At 34.5% G+C, this 24,095-nt stretch overlaps 1 protein-coding gene across 2 annotated transcripts; it reads left to right on the forward strand.

The window, feature by feature from the left end:
* The first annotated feature begins 546 nt into the window (after positions 1-546).
* On the forward strand, positions 547-21,548 carry LOC144976978 (uncharacterized). 2 transcript variants are annotated; one of them, XM_078921634.1, is made up of 13 exons: positions 547-704; positions 4,972-6,128; positions 6,882-8,220; positions 9,052-9,157; positions 10,290-10,453; positions 11,252-11,324; positions 12,276-12,478; positions 13,019-13,611; positions 14,533-15,672; positions 16,413-16,613; positions 18,231-18,330; positions 19,061-19,165; positions 21,435-21,548. In XM_078921634.1, exons 2-13 carry the CDS (start codon positions 5,055-5,057, stop codon positions 21,485-21,487), a joined length of 5,151 nt encoding a protein of 1,716 aa, XP_078777760.1. In that variant the 5' UTR covers positions 547-704; positions 4,972-5,054; the 3' UTR covers positions 21,488-21,548. The 2 variants fall into 2 exon arrangements, with proteins under 2 accessions (XP_078777760.1, XP_078777761.1); XM_078921635.1 differs by having other exon boundaries at positions 560-704; positions 16,443-16,613.
* Positions 21,549-24,095: the final 2,547 nt, after the last annotated feature.

A 24,095-nucleotide genomic window follows, 5' to 3' on the forward strand; every position in this document is an offset into this window, starting at 1 on the left:
TTTTGTTCATACCAGCGCAATAATTTGCTCTGGTCTAAAAATAGATAGACGTAACTTTTGATAAATTTTACCTTTTGTTCCATAAAATATCCATATCTAGACATTATTTGATGCATGATCGAGTATTTATGAATATGTGTTTCTTTTGCCGCCTAACAGCCAAATTTTAAAGGTTATTTTCTTTCTATTATTTACATTGGAACGTGAGCTGTCAAGACAGGAACATGTGGTTTGCCATGTGCTTCTCGACCATTGTTTACGTTTGGGGCAGCAAACTTTACTGTTCTATCTTCTGCAAAGAAGTTAATGCTAACCGATACCATAAACAATTCAAGGCGATACCAAACTTACTTTTACTTGATTTTGATAGATCTTTGAATATCGTGTATCATTGTTCTGAACAACCTCGTTTAAACGTGTGCAGATTAAATGGAAACTTAAAGGTATACATGGAATTGTCAACCGTTTGATGTTTATGATCTGCGAAAAAAAGAGTGTACTCGAACAAATTGCCACAATGTAAGCCGAATTTAAACAAGGGAAATTACTCCTGTATCTCGCACGGCACTGTTTGTAGTTTGTTGTTATAATTACAAATAGGCCTAATCAAGTATGAAATTTGTGTTTTATGTTTTTAATTTGCCTTTATATGCACTGGATCACCAAGCAACCTTGAACTTTTTACAAGTTATATAGGAAAAAGGGTAAGACTAGGCACTTTGATAAAATTATCAAACTTAAAATACCCAGTCCCCAGTCATGGGGATGGGACTTGAAATTGAAAAAACAAAATTTGATACCTTATTTATTGTTTCTCTACGACTTACGGTTCCAGAGTTATTTATATTTTTCTGTTGAATTTTTTTGTCAATTTGACAGAGCATTTGTGATCTCACTGCTGCCTCAAAACGGCATCTCGCGGCGATCGGGAAATTTTGAGTTTTGCATCAACATGGCCCACGAATTGAAATTGAACGCTGTGACTGTGACTGTGATTATCCCCAGACACCTGTCTAGGGATAACCAAAATTCATTATCCCCAGACATATATTTGAAACCCCGCTCCTTTAAACAATTATCCACATTCCAGAATATGGAATGTTTCCAAATGCAAACCGAAATAAGGAAAGTTAATAAAAAACCAACAGTAGGCACTTTGATAACTCCAGTCCAGTGGCCGCCGATAGGCTCACTGTAAGGTGAAACTCGTTTTTTGGAACTTTATTTTTGACCCTTTACTGTTTTGGTCACCATGGCGTTATTTGTGAACCTATGTGACTAACTTTGGTATCATTATAAAGGGCACAAAACAAGCTTTCTAACGGTGTATTTCATTCTTAATTCCTGATTGTATTTCTCAGAAAGCTTATGTAATAAAAATTTATAAATTTTTGAATTATAAGAACTTTTTAAATTATGGATACATTTTAATTATACTTCATACATCGATAGACAATTAATTGAAGAATATCTGCCAAATTTCATCAAAATTGATACACTCGCTCATTATTTTATTTTTTTCCGCCATCAACCCCACTTTTTAGGACAAAAACCTCATATTTTTTCCCCTTTCCATTGATCCTTAATTTTTTCCATACTTTCCATCCATAAAAATGATTTATATGAAAATAAAGCTTATTTTCTGACCATTAAAATGATACCTAACACTTGCCATTTATTTTTTAATTGAAACAAAATTACTGAAAACAATAAGTGGGTCATGTTGACTGTAAAACTCAAAATTTCCCGATCGCCGCGAGATGCTGGTTTTGAGGCAGCAGTGAGATCACAGATTCTCTCTGTAAAATTGACAAAAAATTTCAATAGAAAAATATAAATAACTCTGGAACCGTAGGTCGTAGAGAAACAAATAAGGTATCAATTTTTTTGTTTTTTTCAAGTCCCATCCCCCTGACTGAGTCAAATCAAGATATTTTGAGTTTGAAAATTTTATCAAAGTGCCTACCAACAGTAAATCAGTTGTTACTACTACTACATATACTAATATGCGTCGACCTCGACGTGGGTGTCAGTGTCATGGCCGAATGGTTTAGTCATCTGCCCTGGAACATTTACCAGAATCGACGTTGTGGGTTCGAATCCTGGTTCCGCCACTTGTTTTTTTGGTTTTTTTTTGTGCGAGTCTATTCTTTTCCCCTTTTTGTTTGGCATGAATTTCTAAAAATTGTTTTTATTTAAAAAAATATTGTTTTTTTTTTCTCTCCTCTATCTGACCATTTGGTCGCTCTCTGAATATTTCTGTTTGTATGCTTTTTAATTATTTATTCTTTTTAGACACTTTTTGAGATCGGAGTGGGGACGAATATGACAATTTGCTAGAAACTAGAAAGGAACCAAGAGAGAGAGGGAGTGAGAGAGAGTGAAAAAAAAAAAAGAATTAAGGAAAGTTAATAAAATATCTATAAAAAATTAAAATCAACCAACATTAAATCAGTTGTTACTACATACAATATGCATCGACTTCCAAGTGGGTGTCATGTCCGAATGGTTTAGTCGTCTGCCCTGGAAGTTTTACCAGAATCGACATTGCTGGTTCAAATCCTGGTTCCGCCACTTTTTTTTTTTCTTTTTTACATTCCGTCTTCTTTTTACAGAACGGTGCAAGGGATAAATGTCCCATCCATCCTCCCCCCCCCCCCCCACCTCTTTTTTTTAAAACTCTCTACTCTCTCTCTCTCTCTCTCTCTCTCTCTCTCTCTCTCTCTCTCTCTCTTTCTCTCTCTTTCTCTCTCTCTCTTAGTTCCTTTCTAGTTTCTAGCAAATTGTCATATTTGTCCCCACTCCGATCTCAAAAAGTGACTAAAAAGGATAAATAATTAAAAAGCAAACAAACAGAAATATTCAGAGAGCGACCAAATGCTCAGATAGAGGAGAAAAAAACAAACAATATTTTTTTTAAAAATAAAAACAATTTTAAGAAATTCATGCTCAGAAACGGAACAAAAGGTCAAACAAAAAGGAGAAAAGAATAGACTCACACAAAAAAAAAAGTGGTGGAACCAGGATTCGAACCCACAACGTCGATTCTGGTAAAAGTTCCAGGGCAGACGACTAAACCATTCGGCCATGACACCCACTTTGAAGTCGACGCATATTGTGTATATGTAGTAACAACTGATTTAATGTTGGTTAATTTTATGTTTTTATAGATATTTTATTAACTTTCCTTATTTCTATGTGCATTCGGAAACAATCCATATTCTGAAATGTGGATAATTGTTTAAAAGAGCGGAGTTGCAAATATGTATCTGGGGATAACGAAATTTGGTTATCCCCAGACAGGTGTCTGGGGATAATGAAAGCCCAGCCTTTTCGTTATCCCCAGACAGGTGTCTGGGGATAATGACAGCCTTTCAGTAATTTTGTTTCAATTAAAAAATAAATGGCAATATCAATAAATACTTCATTTTAAAAGGTCTTAAAATAAGCTTTATTTTATTATTCTCATATGAGGTTTTTGTCCAAAAAAAGTGGGGTTGATGGCGGGTAAAATAAAATAATGAGTGAGTGTATCAATTTTGTTGAAACTTGGCAGAGATGTTCTTCAATTAATTGTCTATAGATGTATGAAGTATAACATTAAAATGTATCCATAATTTAAAAAGTTCTTATTATTCAAAAATTGATAAATTTTTATTTTATTAGCTTTCTGAGAAATACAATCAGGAATTAAGAATGAAATACACAGTTAGAAAGCTTGTTTTGTGCCCTTTAACATGATACCCAAATTAGTCACATAGGTTCACAAATAACGCATTGGTGACCAAAACAGTTAGTCAGTTAGGGGCCAAAAATAAAGTTTTAAAAAATGAGTTTCAACTTACAGTGATCCTATCGGAGGCCCTGGACTGGAGTTATCAAAGTACCTAGTAAGACGTATTAAACTGAAGAAGTTAATTTGTTATGAAAGAAATTAATGTCTATAGTAGTTATAGTTATGCACGTCACTTCTACCGACAGTAATCAGCACACTCAGTCACAGTCACAGATTGTGACTCTGATGTCTCTTCGAATAAGAAAATCTTCCGAAAGCTCCTCGGTCTATCCTTTCTTTCAATTTCTTTTTTCACCATGAATCTTTTGTCATGCGTTTATTTATTCAATGTATCAATATTTTATTAATTTTTCGAAGTGCTTATAAATACTTATTCAATAATCAATAAGTTATTCGCTGGCAGTAGTAGAAGCTAATTGAAATAATAGCTAAAACGCAAAATAGGATTTTCACCAAATACAATAATAAAATGTTTTGGGGTACCCAGCAGTATTCACTAAGTGTGCTGGGCAATCTTTAGAAAAGGTATTGAATGTTGTGAAAGAAGTATTGTTCATGAGGTATTTGTTGAGACCTGTATGGGTATCAATATCACTGGGGATAGTTGATTTGATCTAAAAAATCCTCTCATTTGCCTCCCAACTGCCATGTGAGACCTCAATGTGTTCATTGAGTTATTGTTCATTTTGTCCATGACACCTTCGTTCTTTCTACATTAATAAACAGTTTTTAAATCAAAGTGACTTGTGCATTTTGCTATCGAAAATAGATCAAAACTCAAGTTTTATCTAGCATTAATGAGTTTTTATATAGCACAATATTCACTAAACTAAACATGCTCAAAAATACTTTACTCCTCAATTTCTTAATTTTCATATATTTAGAAAAGAAGGTCATCTTAATCTCATATAATAACAATAATAAAAATAATAATAATAATAATAATATTAATGGTGATGATGACAATGATAATGATGGTGGTGATGATGATGGTTTGGCAGCGAAATTGGTGATCTACTGCTATGCTGAAGACAAAAACAGCTTACTCAATTTTGAAAAAATTAACTGAGTCCAAACTTAAATTATCTTTTAAATAACTTTATTATAATTACAAAAAAGAAAATGAAGATATTGGTTTTAATTGTTTTGTTTTTTTTTCTCTTCATTATTCCAAGGTCAAATTTATATGGACAACGATCGGCTGACTGTTATGTGATCACACGCTCTTCATAAACCAAGTACAGATTCAATTATAGATATGTCAGACTTAAATTCTGATTCTACAGATTGTGATATTCACATTTGTGGACGATGCCGAGCAGAATTCCATGACATCTACAAATTTATTGAACACAAGAAAATCTGTGTCAGCAGCAAAGCTCAAGCTTTACCGAATCCAAATATTGACATCAATCAAGATGGACCCTCTTACATCAACCACAATATTGGCAACAGCACTCATCATGTGTCTCACCATAATCAGTCAACTTTTCAACCCGAGAAACAGTCAGCAAAATGTTTATCATATGCGAAATCAGTTCTCGATGCTCATCAGTACCAAACTGAACAACCCCTGTATAATGGAGATAGGAATATTTCTTATGTATATGCCCCAAATCAACAGACAAATATATGTTATGAAGGCATATCCAAACCCGACATTAATAATTCTGTCCAGTACAACACATCTGTTGACTGTAACAATGGTGATCAGTTAAGATTGGAATATGGCTATGAGATTCAGTCTTTTAGTCAATTAAGTTCTCACCAAAAAGCATCAAATTTAGATAGTAGCACTACATTACCTGAAACCGTAACTGTTACATCACAAGAGGTATTGAATCCAACCAAAGTCATGGGTATTCCTCCAGATTCTGAAAACAGTGTTGATAGCTCTGCACTGTGTCCTGAAGATTTGGAAGTAGGACAGATTTCAGAAGCAATGATGGGAAAGCTAAGTCAGAAATTTTACTCAAAGGGCCATGGGCAAGCAGATAGACAACGGAATGAAAGTAAAAACAAACGTGTCGGTAGATTGGATCCCATCTCCACTTTTACTTTAAGGAAGAAATGTGACAGAAATTCAACTAACACTAAGAAAGACTCTGCTAGATCATTACCTTTCACAACAAACAGAATTAATTCATCAAGTGCTCCACTTACAGCTGATTGTGAAGAAGGTGAATCACCCGTCAATCATCTTGATTTGAAAGGCATTTCATTTGAAAAGAGAGAGCGTTTGCAAGGGGTGTCTGATGATCTACTCAACCAATCACCATCAACCTCAACAACACTGCATACCAGCAACAGAACTACGTCACTTCAATTTCAGGTATCAGTATAGATCTTTTGACGGCTTCCCCACAGAAAAGAATAAAGCCTGTTCAACACTTTGGTAGACAACCTCTAACAAAATACAACCCCTATATAATCAGTCGCAGGTTTTGTTTTCCTTCTTATCATTTTTTTTGTTTGTTTGTTTTATGTTTTTGTTTTGTTTTTTGGGGTTTTTTTGTGGTGGATTTCAGATTGTGGTGGTTGGAATTAATGCTTCATTAATAAGACAGTTTATACAGCAGTTTGAAAATAGAGTAAAACATTAATTTTTATTCATTACTTGTATTGCCAATAGACTCAGACAGATGGGTACTTATATACTTTAAAAGTAGGCAAATGATTCCACAAACAATAACCTTTTAATCTAATATATTTTTATTATGCTGAGAAATATAGTTTAGCTACGCAGCAAAAACACTTTATTATGACTTGACTTATTTTTATCCACATTCAGTTAATGTGCTAATTATTATTGTATAATGATTATAAACTAATTAAATACAAATCAAAATCATAAAACTTGTATGTTGGGATTAATTGATACCATATCCAATCATAATTGGTTTGAAATTATAAGATATTTTTTTCACAGCAATTGTACAATGTGTTGAACTTGCTATACACATCTATGTTTTCGTATGCTATGTATGTTTTGCTTTTTTCAAAATTTTAATTCTAATTTCTCAATAACATATTTCCTTGTCACTGATTATTAGTTTTATCTTTGAATTTTTATTGTTATTTTCAGAATACTATTGAAAGTACATCAGTTCAGCATACAACATATGTAACAGAACATCAATCTAAAAATAACAGTCTGTACAAAGCTGTCTTCACCAGCCCATCATGTGGAGGTCAAAGACTCTCTGTAAAAATTCCAGAGGAAGAGAATGTAAACCTGAAACATCCACAACAGCTTTCCTATGCTCTTGAGAAAGATGTGAACATAATCAGCCTTGAGAATACAAATCACTCAAGTTACAAAAATATTTCAAAATTGGCTGATGCATCGAATAATAAAAATGATAATAATGAAAATATTGCAGTATCTCAGGTTCTTGAATTTGAACGAAGTGGATCCTTGATTGCTAGTTCAACTTTAAATTCTTTAAATAGTTATGACAAATCATCTTTGGAAATCAAGACAGAAGGATCCAGATTAGTACAAGTCCCTCATTATGAAGAAGTTGTCAAGGAATATTCGGTAATACCTCAACAACTGAATCAACCAGCTGTGAAAATATCAGAACAGATCTACCCAAGCATGTCCAATAACAGTCACAAAGAGAGTATTGAGATTGAGAATGCCAGGACATGCACCAATATTTCTATTCCTAGAGCTGTTGATGATAATAGTAATGGAAGTATTGTTTCAGGAATGACATTAATTAAAACAAGAAATTCAAATAATCTCAATACAATTGAGTATAATTCACAAGACACTGAGGAGATTCAAGTCTCAGTTGATCAGATGAACTATTTACATCTAGCCGGTTCTAATTCTGAAAACAAAGACTTAAAGCTTTCTTTTACAGGTGAAAACTATAATGTCGAAGGAGATGATACGCTTGTGTTTGTGTATAAAAGAGAAGATGGCAGCTTGATAATGATGTTTAAGCCTGACATGCCGAACTGTGAGGGTCTTAGTGAAAGTACTTTGAAATCACCGGTAGAGTCAGTCAAGGCTGAAGGTAGCATAGGTCATGAACAATCGCAAGATTATCAGGTTCACTCATCATTGGTGCAACGGCCAGAAGAAATTTGTTTTGAGTATAAATTTAATGCTAATGATTCTAGTTCTAGTGATCACAAAATTGTTAATCTTGACCTTTCAAGTACTAATAATGTCAATTCATCGACATCAGCTCCACCAAATGTAGTGTATGTTCAAGCACCTGCTGAGAATGTATCAGTAAATGAACAAAAAATTGTGCCACATAGGATTAGTGGTGTTAATGATAAAAACGATGTGACCACCGTAAACAATCAAATAATGGGTGAAAATAAAATAGTTTGCAAATTGAAAGAATCTTCACCTCGAGCCAAAGAAAAACCTTTGAGAGAGAGTGCTTTTAGAACATCATCAGGTTAGTACACTTGACCTTTTTTCTTTTTCTTGTTTGTTTTGCTTTTGTTTTTTTGATTTTGTTCTGTATTATGCTTGCACATGTTTTGATATTGAAGCAGGTTGAAATTTTTTTTATATATTGGAAGGGAAGATAATTAATTTTGTTTTAAACAAGTAATATTTGAATATAATTATAATTATTTCATTTTCCATTTTATAGAAAGGGATCAAACTTTTAAAGAAGTCATATGTTTTCGCTATCATGTTTGAAGGTGGAAGAAATACATTTATTGACCTTACAAAACAATATGCTGGTGATAACGTTACTCATGAATAATCACAGGATTATTGTTTTCCCTCACTAATTCCAAACTCGGATAAAATGCGTTTAGTTATGAGTGAGTATGACAGAATAGTACAGCAATCAGATTAAATAATATAAAGCTTTTAGAGTTGTTTTTACAATGTTGTCTGGTAAAGGAAAATATTTTTGGCAATAGCAAAACCAAAGATATTTTTTGTTGTTGAATTTTTGATGAAATAAATTTGTGTAAATGCTAATAATGATGAACTGTTAGAAATAAAGACTAAAGTGGAAGATTTACCATGAAATGAATTTTAAACGTTCACATATGTTCACCATGTGAAATGCACTTTGCAATGTTTCCAATTCCATTTCAGCATGTTGCATGTTAGACAACCTTTTTTATAATAGCTGGAAAAGTGAAACTATTGTCAAACTGTTTGGTTGTTTTGTTGTTTTTTTGGTTTCTGTTTTTACTGACAATTGTTTCCTCCATCATCACTTGATGACATTTTTTTCCCCCATTTCATTCCAATTCATCCACAGCTAATCCTGTAGCTTCTAACATAAATTGTGTTGTCAAGGAGGTAAAGAAAACTGTGAGAGGTTCTGGGTCAAACAAGATCTACTCTTGTCATTATGGTGAATGCAGGTAAGGCTATTAAATGTGAGCAGAAGAATACTCTATACAAAGTTCACGAAACTTACAGGATTTTGTTGCTTTAACTTTTCAAGGGACTATGAAATCGAGCAGAACAGCTTTTAATGAAATATTTTTTCCCCCCGGATTGCTCTGCAAATTCTTTATGGGGCCAAATTTGGATTTTATTAACAAAAGTTTTAGTATTCAAAAACCAGAAATAGATTTGCAAATAAATTAAAACATACTAATACAGACCTGCCTACTACGAAAAATTTGTATAATTACGAAATTTTTGCTCCACTTTCAGAAATTTAAACAAATTTAATTCATTAAAGCTTATTGAAATTAAAAGTTGATGTCAAGAGTGCATAATTTAAAGGCTTTTGAAGTGTTTTCTAATCATTGTGAGAGTAAATTGTTGAACTGTACATTTAACTATAGTGACTACAATTTTTATTTCCTACAAACTACGAATTTTGAAATTGTCAAGTAGGCAGGTTTGCTAATATTTTACTATGATACTATATATATAAATTAGTGGCTGTATACAAATATTTGTATGTTACCGCCTGGGATAGATCTTCTCAAACTCCAATGTGTATATGTGCCGTAGAATCCTAGCAAATTACTACGACATTGGGGTAAAAAAAAAGGTACAAAAGTGGTTAGATGGTTGCAATTACAAACCATTCTGCTCTCAATATAAGTCAATAACTCATTAATGTAAAAATCATCACACATTGTTTTAGACATGTTTTAGTACAGAACAAATGTGTAAATGGTGGCTTGCAAGTATTTTAGTATGGTCACTGGTTGAATATGCTAACATTTGAGTGCATTCATAAATCATCAACACTGCTTATTTGCTTTAATTTTATTATTATTATTATTATTATTATTATTATTATTATTATTATTATTATTATTATTATTATTATTATTATTATTATTATTATTATTATTATTATTATTATTATTATTATTCATCCTCATCATCATTATTATTATTATAGTCAGCATCATTTCTTATTTTCTTTCCAGCTATAATTAGCAGCACCCATATTCCCAGAATGCTTGAAGATATTCACCCAAATATTTTTACTCTCTCTGCATTTGATTTTCATAATTTTTTTATCCCTAGCTATTCAACCAAACTGGAGAAAGATTTCCACCGTCACTACAGAACACACACAGGTGAACGGCCATTCAAGTGTGACAAATGTGAGATGACCTTCAACCGATCTGACAAACTTAAAACTCATCTAAGAATCCATGCTGGATATAAGCCATATAAGTGTACCACATGTAAGTTATAGGATTTTGCGACTTTTTCTTTATGAAGCCTATTCATATTATGTATCATTAAAGATATAAACGTGAAGTGCAGATTTTTTCTGTTCAATTTATAATAGTTCTAGAGGAAGGAATGTAAGAAAGATGATCTATGGAAAATCGAGAACCTAACACAAAGTTGTTTACAGGGTGTTTGTATATATCATATGATTTTCAGTAAGATTGCTTTTCTTTTGCAGTGCACCCCACTTACAATGACATCAAATGAATCATATTGATGGGTACTTATGGGCACAGTTTTATTTCCAACAAGATGTGAAGATAGATACAAAGAGTGTTTCTGTTTAAAAGTTTCATACTTGGAAGTGGCCATAACTACCCAAAATGGTCCTTTTTACCCCATGTTATGATAACAATATCCTGCTCATTACATGGTCTCAAACTCCTGTTTTGGGGGGATTTTTGTTGTTTTGAATGTATTATTAGTGATGAAATATGTAATATAATGACAAAAGTTGTTCAAATCCGGCATATATAGCGACATACTGACTTGAGACAGTTGAGAATTTTAATTTTAAAATATAGGTATCCAATTAGAAAACTAGCTAACCTATCAATGATATCAACACTTTTTAGAATATGGCAACCAATGACAATGCTCACTTGTTCACCGAGGAGGGAATGTTTGCTAGTGACCAATTAGGGTATTACATGTGACAGCCGGTCAGAGAGCGAATAAGTTTTAATACCTGTTCAATGAAACAACTTCCTTACCGACCATTAAAATCCTAACCTTTTATTTTAAAACAGGCAAATATGCAACTTGGGAGAACAGTAGCCTGAAAAAGCACATGAGGATTCATACAGATGAACGACCCTATCAGTGAGTGTATGATTATGATTCTTCCTTTTTAGTTCAATAGTTTTGTCATGCATCGTGTATTGTAAACATAATTCCCTCCAACATATTATAAATGATAAAGGCTAAAGGTTACACATTGTTCTATCCTTCATTGTTGTTGATTCATTTTAACATTATGAAAAATAGGTAATTATGGATTTGAGACATTATGATTATTCACTTCAATTTGAATAATTGCTATTATGACTATTTATGAATAAGATGTCCAAAAATAAATCAGTAGAGTGGCTAAGATAAAACAAAGATACTGATTTATGAAGAAAATGTATTCACAGGGAGTTCTTTATCTTGACGATTCTCTCATTCATTTCTTTGTATCCAAGTTATTTTGTTTTTTTAACTTTTTGTATTATTGGTTTGTTTTTATCATTTAAAAAAATAAGCACCCGTTATATAGGGGACAACTGGTACAGTGGAATGGTCCTCTTTTTATACCCCAGAGGTACTGGGTTCGAGTTCCACTAGCCACACTCACCACACTGTATGGTCTTGAGCAAGTCACCTTGCTCTAGCTTGCCTGAGACGCTGTACTTGATAGTTGGACATTTCATTAACGTCACAAGGAAGTTCCACCATGGAGATGAATATATCATTGATTCTTTTTCATATTTATTTACTAAAATATAAACAATCATTATATAGGGGACAGCTGTTACAATGAAAGGGTCTTCCTGTCATATCCTCGAGGTTCTGGGCGAGTTTCACTAACTACACTCAACGCATTGTATAGTCTTGAGCAAGTCTATCCTGAGGGGCTGTACTGCTGTTTATGCTTAGGATATTTCAATATCCCCAAAAAGCAGTGTCCCCATGGATATGAATAATAAGGCATTTTATTCTTTTCATATTTATTTATTTATTTACCTTTGTATTTACTTACTTATTTATTTATTCATGTATTATTTTCCATAGGTGTCAGATTTGTCCATATGCTAGCCGTAATTCCAGTCAGCTAGTTGTCCATCTACGTACACATACCGGGGATGCTCCCTTCCATTGTAATGTTTGCACTGCACAGTTCAAACTCAGCTCTGACCTCAAACGTCACCTTCGAATTCACACAGGGGAAAAGCCATTTGCCTGTGACAAATGTGATTATAGATGCTCCAACAAAGGTCAACATATTTTCATATTTTACTTTTGAAAAAGAAAACTACTCGAGATCAGTAATTCCTGACGCTATTATATTATGTGGATTGTATTGTTCATGTTTGTCATTTTTATAAATTCATGGAAATTCTTAACAAAATTTTCATAATAAAATTAGAGGAAATTGAAAATGTTTTTGGGTTTTTTTTTTCATTTCTCCTTAACAAAATTAATTTAAAGGATCATTTCTATTTTGAAGTTTGTCAGTAAAGAGCTTTATTGGACAAAGCCTTTCAAAATTTTCTATCGCCATGAGAAAAATCCAATTTTCCTCTTTGAGTTTTATTATTGAGGACAATTCGTATTTAATTGATATTCATTTAACTAGCTTAAAGAATTTTTGATACGATGCTATTAAAGAAGATACAGTGTAATGCAGATGATAGTGATTAAAAAAAAGGAAATTTACAAACTTAGTAACTTTATTAAATGTGTCTTTAATGAACCCATTAAATTTGTAAATTTTTATTTCAAAATGATTTTTATATCTTTGTGTTGTTTTTCAGGCAACTTGAAAATTCACTTCAAAATCAACCATTCCTTAGAAAATCCCAAACCTTGCCCTCAATGCAGTTTTGTTACATCTTCAATGAAACGTCTACGCGAACATATCAAGACTCATGATGAAGCACGTGTTATAAAATGCAGTGTCTGCTCCTACACCTGTAGTAATGGTGCAGCGTTGCGCAGTCACACAATGGTTCACAATACACTTCGGCCTTTTCGCTGCACTTTTTGTCCTTATTCATCTAAACAAAGTGGGAATTTGAAAAAACACATACAGAATGTCCACCATGAAAAACAAAGGCGGACTGACACTACATCATCAACTCAGTCAAGATCAGCCATGAAACATTCGCTGTCAACATTGACGGATAAATCACATCATAACAGTAGTTCATCTAGGAGAAGAAACAAGACTCAGGATGATCAATATAGCGATTGTAATAACTCAGATATGAGTGTAAAATCAGACTACCATTATCGTCCCATGCGTCGATCCAGCTCCAGTCGACAGATTCATGTTTGTCACATTTGTGGAAGTGGGTTTGTCAGACAGGATTCCCTTCGCTGTCATCTCAAACAGCACAATTTGAAGGTGCGTTGTTAAATCAAATGTTGCACATCCTCTAGTTAAGTTAAAGAACAAAATCATAGAGGCCAGCTGTCCTGATATAATCGGGACTGTCCCAATTGGGCAATCCGATGAGAAGAAAACGAATGTGAAAAAAATTTTTTTTAATTAAAAAAAATATTTAATACACGGATGGTATGGAAACGTCCCGGGTTTTTGCTTTTTGACCAGCTAATTAAAACAAATAGAGAATATGTTCAAGTTAAATTTTAATATTAAGCAATCTCAATCTAAATTGTATTTTTTAAATAGTCCAAACATACTGCCATTCTGGGTCATGACGTTTGCACATGTTAGTGAGTCACTTTTTAGCTCTCTGCTAAGGCATAAACTAAACTAATTGTATACTTAAACTCATTAAAAGAATGGATTGATTGGTATATTCTATTGCTACAATGTCATCTAATTGACATTAATGTGCAAATGATTAGTTTAGTAATTTTTTCCACAATTTTGCTGATATTTTTATAGATTGAATGTGGACGTATTCCTCTTTTTTTTTTTTCGTTTTTTTTTCTTTTTCTTGTTTTTTTTGTAGTGACTTTTGACAATCAATATGAAGTATTCACTCTTTAACAATCAAGAAATTAGCTCCATTTTTGTGATAATTTTCTTCTGTCCACCTCAATAGTGAAAAACAAATAGAAAATTTCAAATTTTTGACACGCTGAGATTCTAGTCTAATTTTAGGTATTACATTTTCACGGTTGAACTGTAACACTGACTATTCTATCTGCACAAGTTTTATAATGTGTGTCACACTTGCACTTAGTGACAAAAGATAGGTGAAAGTGGAGCCGTTACATAAGTGGTTAAAGCAGGTTGCTAATTTTGAGATACTTATACCTTTTTTTTAATTGTCTGTTTTTTTTTGTTTTTTTCCAGGAAACTTCACCAAAATACAATGTTAAGTCTAATGGGAATGTTTCCTCATTACCAACTAAAAACAAGTCAAGTAGTGTCTGTGAACAAAACTTGTCTGTCTCTAAGAACAAATTGCCACCACCAGAATTGCCACCACTACCAGCACCACCATCATCATCTCTTACACTAACACAATCACCGTTATCAAAACCACAACCACTGCAGCAGCCAACTCGACTACAGCAACAGCAGCAACAACAACTACCTCTACCACCATCACCGCAACATCCTTCTCTTCCACCTCCTCCTCCTCCTCCCACATATAGGAGTAAAGGTTTAGAATCCATTGTAGCTGCAGCATCCAAACTCTATCGAGAACAATACATGAATGGAGAAGACGAAGGGGAAGATGAGGATCTGTTGTCCTTTTCCACAACTTCTACATCTCTGGATAATGAAACAAATACAGACTTGAACTTTCAAACAACCCAAGTTTTCAATGTCAATAAGAGTGAATCTTTTAGTTGTTCTACGGTTGAGAGTAGTACAGTTAATATAGACAGAAATTCATCGGTTCCAGTGAATAATCATGTAGGATCACAACAATGTTATTCAACAAAGAATGGAAGTGGCAAAAAACAGTGGAGTTTTGTCCAGGCAGGAGACAAAGATCAAGGGAGACAACCAGTGACTAAAAAGTCTAAGATAAATAAGAGTTCTTCAGTTTCAAATAATCTTAACCAAGAGCATCATCACCAGTATCAGGTACATTGCACTAATAATGATAATTCTGGTCAGGTGCCTTGGGAACACAGTTCTTACACTGCATCTCCTACAAAGAATACTCCAGCCCATACCCAATCGTCAACCTCATCAAAATCAAAAGTATCAACATCCCAGATTAGTGGGAAATCAACAAAGTCCAAAACATCCTCTTCCATAAACCATCAACAACATCGTAGAAGAAGTAACACATCAACTCAAATTCAAACTCAACCTAACACGCATCAGAATCATACGACTACTTTGTACCAGTACGGAAATGTTTCGACCTCCCGTGATGAAGTGTTAACCCCTTCGCAACCTATCAGCATTCAATTTGTACCTCAATCAACGCCCTTACAGCATCAACCCAGCTCACAAATTGCAACAGATACACAGGTATGAGAATATTGATAAGTCGCCTTGAGATTTTATTTCACTCTGAACTGTTTTTTTATTTCAAATAGAAATTGTCAAAACTTTTCATTTTAATTATAGGCCGCCCTAATTTTTTATAATTCGCAGTAAAAGTGACATTTTCTGTTTTGTCTCTTTTAATTCTATTCTTTTCTTTTCTTTTGCCTTTTTTTTTCCCGGGTATTTAAAATAAAAATCTCTTCTCTCTTAAAGCGCTCCATCAGGTCATTAAAGCCTTTTATTTTTGGTTCCACTGAGTGTAGTTGAAAATCCATATAAATATTCTGGGATTAAATGTGTGTCTGTACAACTACGAAATTCACTTTTCCATTTTTTTATCAGAATTTTTTCTACATATATTGATAGCCTCTAGCTTGTCAAAATGTTTGTTTTGTTGGGGGGGGGGGGGGGGGTTTGGGGGGGGGGTTTCTAATGCTTAGTCTGGCAACATTGAACACCGTTGTTGAAGTTATCATCTTTCACCAATGCATGTTCCCTTATTTATCATTATCATGTATGTGTGAGGTAATGGAAAATAATGACTTTAAAGCTTTCATTGTAATAAAACTTCTCATTTTTTATACTCAACTTTCCTGTCACAAGCAATTTCAAAAATTGAAGTTGGATTTATTATTGGAAATTGAAAACATTCGTCAAAAAAAAAGAAATAATAGTTGAAAGATCTTGAAATTTTATACCAATTTTTTTTCCCCTCCCCATAGAATCCTGTCTGTAACATTTCCTTCTCACAGCAACAACCAATTGGCGTTCATCAAACTGCCACAGCATTACAAATTCTGGTGCCTGCCGGAACTCAAATGACTCAGATCATACAGCCACAACCACCGTCACAATTGGCACTTGGAACAAGAACTGATACTGGCCAGCAACAAGAACACCAGCAGCAACAGATTGTTTTTCAGGTGAAAATAGAGTAAAATAGTTACAAGAAATGCAGTGAATAGAATAGTGCCAGACGACAATAGAGTAAAATAGTTGCAAGACAATAGAGTAAAATAGTTACAAGAAATGAAGTGAGTAGAATAGTGCCAGGAGACAATAGAGTAAAATAGTTACAAGAAATGAAGTGAGTAGAATAGTGCCAGGAGACAATATAGTAAAATAGTTACAGAATGAATGAAAGAATAGTGCAGGAGACAATAAGAAATAGTTACAAGAAATGAAGTGAATAGAATAGTGCCAGGAGACAATAGAGTAAAATAGTTACAAGAATGAAGTGAGTAGAAAAGTGCCAGGAGACAATAGAGTAAAATAGTTACAAGAAATGAAGTGAATAGAATAGTGCCAGGAGACAATAGAGTAAAATAGTTACAAGAAATGAAGTGAATAGAATAGTGCCAGGAGACAATAGAGTAAAATAGTTACAAGAAATGAAGTGAGTAGAATAGTGCCAGGAGACAATAGAGTAAAATAGTTACAAGACAATAGAGTAAAATAGTTACAAGACAATAGAGTAAAATAGTTGCAAGACAATAGAGTAAAATAGTTACAAGAAATGAAGTGAGTAGAATAGTGCCAGGAGACAATAGAGAACTAAATATTTGCCACTATGAGGATTCAAACCTTGACCCAACTGTTAAGACAACTCCGCTTGGCCATGAGAGGGAGACACTCTGCAATCGATCCCATCCATTGTTGGGTCATGGATTCAATCCTTATCACTGAAAAGTGTTTTATTCCCTATTGTCTTCTGGCACTGTTCTACTCACTTCATTTCTTGGTATTATCAACACAAGTGCCTGCTCCTCTCATTTTTCTGAATTAGTAAAATAGTTACCACTATTCTGTTAGTGTAGTATCATAGAAAGAAATATGTTAAGAGCAATTAGGCCTGTGGAATCAGAAATAATTATAGTTTTAGATATCTCAAACAAAGTAAGAATTGCTTGCTACTTTTTGGACAGGTTACTGGTCTATCACAAAGTACTTCCTTCTTGAGATAACAGACCAGACTACCTATCAACAGGGAGGTAGGGAGGGGGGAGGAACTAAACAAACAATACAAATATGATCTACTAGGATAACAAATAACCTGTTAAAATGCTCATGAGAAATATTGATGAAAAATCCCATAATCATGCTCAAAGCGCTTTACAAAGAGTCCCTAGCCAACAGCAGCACTTAACATGTAGGATGAGACATGATGCCTGTAAGGCAATATTAAATTTTTTTAGAACATAGATGATGCTGTTAACAGCCAGGTACTCATTTTACACTCAAGTACAGTGAGAGAATATGAGTAAAGAGCCTTTTCTAAGGACTCAACTATGCACCGCTCGAAACTTGGACCTTTCGATATAAAGGCAAGTGTCATAGCACTAGACCGCCATGTCGCACTATGAAAATCAGAATCTTGTTGACAAATGATTAAGAATACAATGAACAAGTTAAAGCTGCATAATGGCATTTTAAAGAAGCGATAATTGTAACAGTATCATTCTTTTTAATTAAGAACATGATTATGAATTTTGGTGTTAACATTCTGAAACCAAACAAAAAACTTGACGTATCATCAACAGGTCCAAGAAGCACCAGCAGCACCTAGACAAAATGTAATCACCATACCCATGTCAATGGCGGCGCCCCTTGGAAGTCAAGTGGTGATGGGCCCTTCCTATAGTATGTAGTTTATCTCCATCTCTCTCTCTCTCTCTCTCTCTCTCTCTCTCTCTCTCTCTCTCTCTCTCTCTCTCTCTCTCTCTCTCTCTCTCTCTCCCTCTTTCTTTCTCTCTCTCTCTCTCTCTCTCTCTCTCTCTCTCTCTCTCTCTCTCTCTCTCTCTCTCTCTCTCTCTCTCTCTCTCTCTCTCTTTCTTTTTCTCTCTTCTCTCTCTCTCGCTCATCTCCTCCCCCCTTCTGTCTCCCACTCTCTCTCTCTCTCTCTGAGAATCTTTTTAAAAACAAATGATGCAGACATGGGCTGAAAAATTAGTTACTTGTTATTTTTTCAGAGTTTGCTTTTTATAAGTATAAGGCAAACCATAATAGCCAGAATTTTGTTCATTTTGGGTCAATTGGTATCACACCGATCTCATGGCTGTCTCTTGTGCATGCACTGAGTGATTGTCGACACCTTTTTTGCCTCTCTTTCTGAATATATATACACGACATAGGAGACTGAAATTGACTTTGTATACATACATACATTCATTATATAGTAGTAGTAGCAGTATTAGTGTACACATTTGTCAGTGTGATTTCATTACTTGTGATTAGATATTATATAGTTACATGTGGATTCAAAAATTGTTACATGTCATGATAATTACCAGCCTTTTTTTAATATAATCAATAGGTGGCATCCATGTGAGCTTTAGTTTTATTAATATTTTTTTTTCTCTTCAAATGATAGGTCTTGTTCAAAACCAAGTCATATCTGCACCTGCTGACTCAACAACAATGGGAAGTGTGTACAGCGTCACTGAACAGATACCTATGGAAGATACATATCAGTCAGGTAAGCAACGAGGAATAAGATTTACTGCCTTAAGTTTGGAGGGCTAAAACAGTTGTGGAAAAATTGTGATGTGAAAATGTTCATATTTAAAGCAATTTTTAAAAAGCATGAGATTTTGTAATAGACCCTTTGATAACAAAACGAAATGTAATCAATGAAAAGTAAAACCACTGCGTGAATATATATAATCAAAAATATTTTGCTTTAATTTTGGGGTGGTTTTTCTTTCGTTCGTTTGCTTGATTTTTTTGTTTGTTTGCTTGTTTGTTTGTTTTATTTTTTTGGTCGGGGGGGGGGGGGGGGGGGGGGGGGGGGGGGAATTACTTTTGTTAACTTTTTATTAAAATTTTAATACCATAATTACATATTCTTTCAAAAACTAATTATTAATTTTGCCCAACAGAAAAAATATAAATCCTGTCTATTAATTTTGTCACAGTTTTTTTATCATGATAAATAAACGATGTTGTTAATTTTTGTCTTAAAAACAAAATACAAGTTTTTGCTGATGAAGGGTCCATGTCTGAAGTAGGTACTTGCATGTTAAAAAATAAATTGAGCAAACATTTGGCAATCTCTCTAAACCTCCAAACCAATGTCTCGAAGTGATAGGGGCGATTCGGGTTTTGCAGTAGATTGAAACTCTTTTTGTTTCCAATGAATTTGGGTCAATTTAATATATTTTGTAAATGGATATTATTTGAAAGGTCTCAAAATGAGTTTTTATTTTCATTTGCTTCATTTTGATGTGTCGAAAGTATAAGAAAAGCTAGGGGGAAGTGATGATTGATAAAAGTACGAGATTTTTGCCATGGAAAGTAGGAGAGGGTTGATGGGATATGGGGCAATGTGGCTCATCGGTTCGGTCTTTGCTTCATACTTGAAAGGTAACGAGTTCGATCAACCGCTGCTGCACTGTGTGGCCATGAGCAAGTCACATCACCCTAGCTCACATTGCACCACTGCTCTGCGGCTAACGTCTGGGATATTCCAGTCTTCCCTTGGAATAGACCCTAAAGACAAATTTCCCCTTAGGGATGAATAAAGGGAATTTTTTTTTAAATTTTATTTTATAACAGTCAAATGAGATATTGTGTGAGCTCATCCTTTTCAATTAACTTGGTGGGGTTCCTGACCTCCCATATTGGGCAGGGAGGTACTTACTGTGTCTTCTATAGACCATACTCTTAGGGATCATTTCTAGAGTATGCATTGCGGAAACATTGTGCTAAGTTGACGGGAATCTATCCCCCTAGATCTGTTTTCCAATTTGCTTTCTGTCTTTGTCTTGGAATGAGATTATATTTGTTGTGTCCTTTCCCTCGCCAGATGCCCTAGCTGAGAGGGAAACAGTCAAATATATAGATATTTTGGGAGATGATATGTTTTCCTAGTAAATTATCTGTTGTGCACTGTATTCTGTTTTGTTTACATATTATATTTGGTTTGTAAACATTTGAGGGTATTCCTCTTACCTGTACTTGTGTCTAGATGAGACTTTTAGGTGATCTCAAACTAAGTACTTTGATAGTGTGCTCTTGGAATCTACATATGTTTCCTATTTGAATCAATTCCCCTTTGCCTTGCCTTTTCTTGGGTGCTTTAATTGTAATTTTAGAACTTTTTACTATCCCATTTTCTTCCTTTTCACTGGCGCTGATAATGAGTTGCAAGCGCCTTAAACCCTTAAAAACAAACAAACAAACTTTTCAATGAAATTTGACAGAAATGGTCTTCAGTAGATAGGCTACAGATGCATCTAGTATGATTTATATGCATTTTAAAGGTTATCATATTTTAAAAACGGAATAATTTTTTACTTCACGTCATTAGAACCAACGCAAAGTGTTGTCCATTACAAGTCTATAATTGCTTGGGTTATCATACCTATCCTAAAAAATATGTGCACTTAGGCTATGTGGTCTTGTGATATGACACTCACTTTCTGATCAGGTCCTGGGTTTGAGCCTCGGCGTATAGTTGAGTCCTTGGAAAAGGCTCTTTTTCACATTCTCTCACCGTACTCATGTGTAAAAGGTGTACCTGCCCGTTAACAGCTTTATCTCTGTCCGAAAAAAAATTGTAATCTCGCCTAACAGGCGTCATGTCCCGTCCTACATGATAAATGTTGCTGTTGGTCAGTGGCCCCTTGTAAAGCACTTTGAGCACGTTTAGTGGATATAATATTACTATATAAAAGCTCAATTTAAAAAAAACAAAACTTTGTGATATCTGAAGACAATAAAGTAACCATTTCTATTTTCCTCAGACTTCCACCAATCATCGGGAGTACCAAGTCAGGAAGGATCCCATGTCACGTGATAGCATGGAGAATAGAAAAGAAATAAAAATAAAATTGTTGAAATTTGTTGAATACGAAAAACCTTTTGTTGTTTTTGCCTTGATATTGTTTTAAAAATCTTGACTGATGCATATAACGTGTTTGAGAAAGGGTTGGGACTGAGAAAGGACTGGGACTGACAGACTGAGTCCACAAGTCTTATCACTATCTAAATTCAATGCCAATTTATTATCAGTACTGATTGCCCAGTTGTTGATTGAGCATCCACTACAACAAGTAAAGGGGTATCAATCTCGGATTAAGTCAAGATATGTTTATAACTCCACCCCCCCCCCCCCTTCCCTCACTATCCATAGGTGATTGGATAGCCGGATCTGTTAGATCTAGCAGAGAGTACTTTATTATAAATCAAAGGATAGCAATCAACTGCTATAGTCCGTTTAACACGATAGAAACTGGGATAAACTCCATTGCCATGGGGGACCCATAGCTCTAAACGAGTTTTGGATTGGTAAGCTATGTACTTTTTTTTTATTGAGGAGAATGGTTTCTTAAAGTGACAAAATTCACATTTCACATTTTCTACCTTAATGTTATAATAGAGGGTATCAATAGCTCCGTTTATAGAGCACTTGCTTCACACGCACAGGAACTGAGGTCGATCCAGGGTGAAATAGAGATTTTTTCTGACTCCCCAGTCCTCTCAGTGGTGACTGGATAGCTGGATCTGCTTATGGAAAGTATTTTGCGATAGACTAGCGTCCTATCAAAAGGGTAGCAGGCAAACATTGAGTTTCATCATCCAGATGAAATGTTGTTTGTTGACAACTGGTTTACAAAGATCTGATGAAATCTTCTTGGTTGCAATGATTAACCATTGCTGTCCATATGTTTCTTTACTTCAACTTTAAAATGGCCTTTGTTGTCGGATTTTTTGTTTGTTTGTTGTTTTTTTTTTTTGCTATCATCCACTGTCTCAAAACAATATTATGTCCGAATGTTTCATTTATTTTCAAAAATATGAATCACAGTCCTAGATTGATTTTATACGTGTTATTGAAGACAGTTAGTTTCCATAATTGACAAAACCTAAAATTAATCACATTATATTTCTGTTAGTTTTGTCTTAAAATATAACCTTTTTGACATCTGTTTGGTCCCAAGACAAACGTACTTGTCCCTCTACCCGTTTTGAGGCTATTGGTCATAGATATAAAACGCCGCGCTGCACACTCATAATGGGTCGTCATTATATGTCGAGGCGGGGATATTTAAGTGCATATCGCAGGTATATCGGTCCGCCGGTGGACCGTCACCAGACTAGTCAGGTAGACGAGTCGTAATTGGGTGCCTTGGTCGGCCCACACTAAATTGATTCAAACTAGCGCCCGAATCGCTTCAGCCATCCCAGCCACACACCACAATTATTTTGACATGCTGGCGCGAGAAGAAGAAAAAATCAATGGTCAATAATTGGTTGACTTGTGCATAAAGAATCCGGAGTTATGTCCCATGGTCACCGTGAATTGTTTCTAATCAGCCACATAATGAGATTACAGATTGGCCTCGTAACTAAAACAACAAATTATTACACTAGACTGCCATGCTTTGATAGAACGCATATTTCAAATTTTGGCCAGAAAACTTATCCTTCAAATCTCGATCGATTAAAGCGTTTGAGAGTTTTTGACGATGAGGGTTATTGTGATCGATCGATATTTGAAGGACAAGTTTTCTGGCCAAAAATTTAAAATAACATACTTGTTTTTTTAAATATATTTTTTTGATTTTTTGTTGTTGTTTTGTTTTGGTTTTTTTTTTTTTTTTGTTTTTTGTTTTTTATGGGGGGGGGGGGTGATTTTTTTCGAGTATGGCAGTGCATTGCAGTGCAGGTTGAATGGCAGACTTCAAAGCAAGTCTCTTTTAACAATATTTACAGCCTGATATTGCGAATCGGCTTCGGTCGAGAACCTGCCTCACGCAAAATCGCTTCATCGGTGGGGACTTTCCAACATGTACCCGATGTGGGAAAGAACCGTTGAACTGTTGTGTTGTGACGAGGCTTCCGGGCGGGTTTGCGACCGTGCACGAATGCGGTGAAGAATTTGCTGGTTGGGTCGATCGTCAGAACATAGTAGTGTGTGCACCATTTGAAGCTGCTGCCGTACAATGACTCAACACCTTTTTCATATTGGCTGGCTAGAAAACTTTTGCTTCAAAATATAATATTGGCTCAAAACTTGCCTAAAAGTCTTTAACTCTAAAATCCGTGGCTTTTGACAAGTTTACTTGTCTATCGATGTATGAATCCGATCAAATGTAAAATAAAATGTGCGGTATATTTTCTGTTTATAATCACGAAATGTCTTGGGTAAATGCAATGCGATTCATCGCATCAATTTGGTTTATGTGCGATTCTGTGTCTCGTCTTGTCACAAAAGTCAAAGCAATGTTAAGCGTGATCAGTGGCAGAATTGATGACAGTGATCGTGAAAAATATGGTCCCGACGTTGTGTCTTTTGGTAAGGCACTTTATACGACACTACACACATTAACCCAATCCACTAAGATGTGAATGAGTACCCGGTTGCTGGCAATGACATATTGTAAGAATGTTAGTACAAAAGG

Source organism: Berghia stephanieae, chromosome 7, assembly GCF_034508935.2.
Source record: "Berghia stephanieae isolate SIO BIC M18660-M18661 chromosome 7, UCSD_Bste_1.3, whole genome shotgun sequence".
Lineage (NCBI taxonomy): Eukaryota > Metazoa > Mollusca > Gastropoda > Nudibranchia > Aeolidiidae > Berghia > Berghia stephanieae.

Coding starts and splice junctions, on each gene's coding strand:
- LOC144976978 (XM_078921634.1), top strand. CDS start 5,055: ATGTCAGACTTAAATTCTGATTCTACAGATTGTGATATTCACATTTGT. Junction 18,331..19,060: donor GGTGATGGGCCCTTCCTATA/GTATGTAGTTTA, acceptor TTCAAATGATAG/GTCTTGTTCAAAACCAAGTC. Junction 19,166..21,434: donor GGAAGATACATATCAGTCAG/GTAAGCAACGAG, acceptor TATTTTCCTCAG/ACTTCCACCAATCATCGGGA.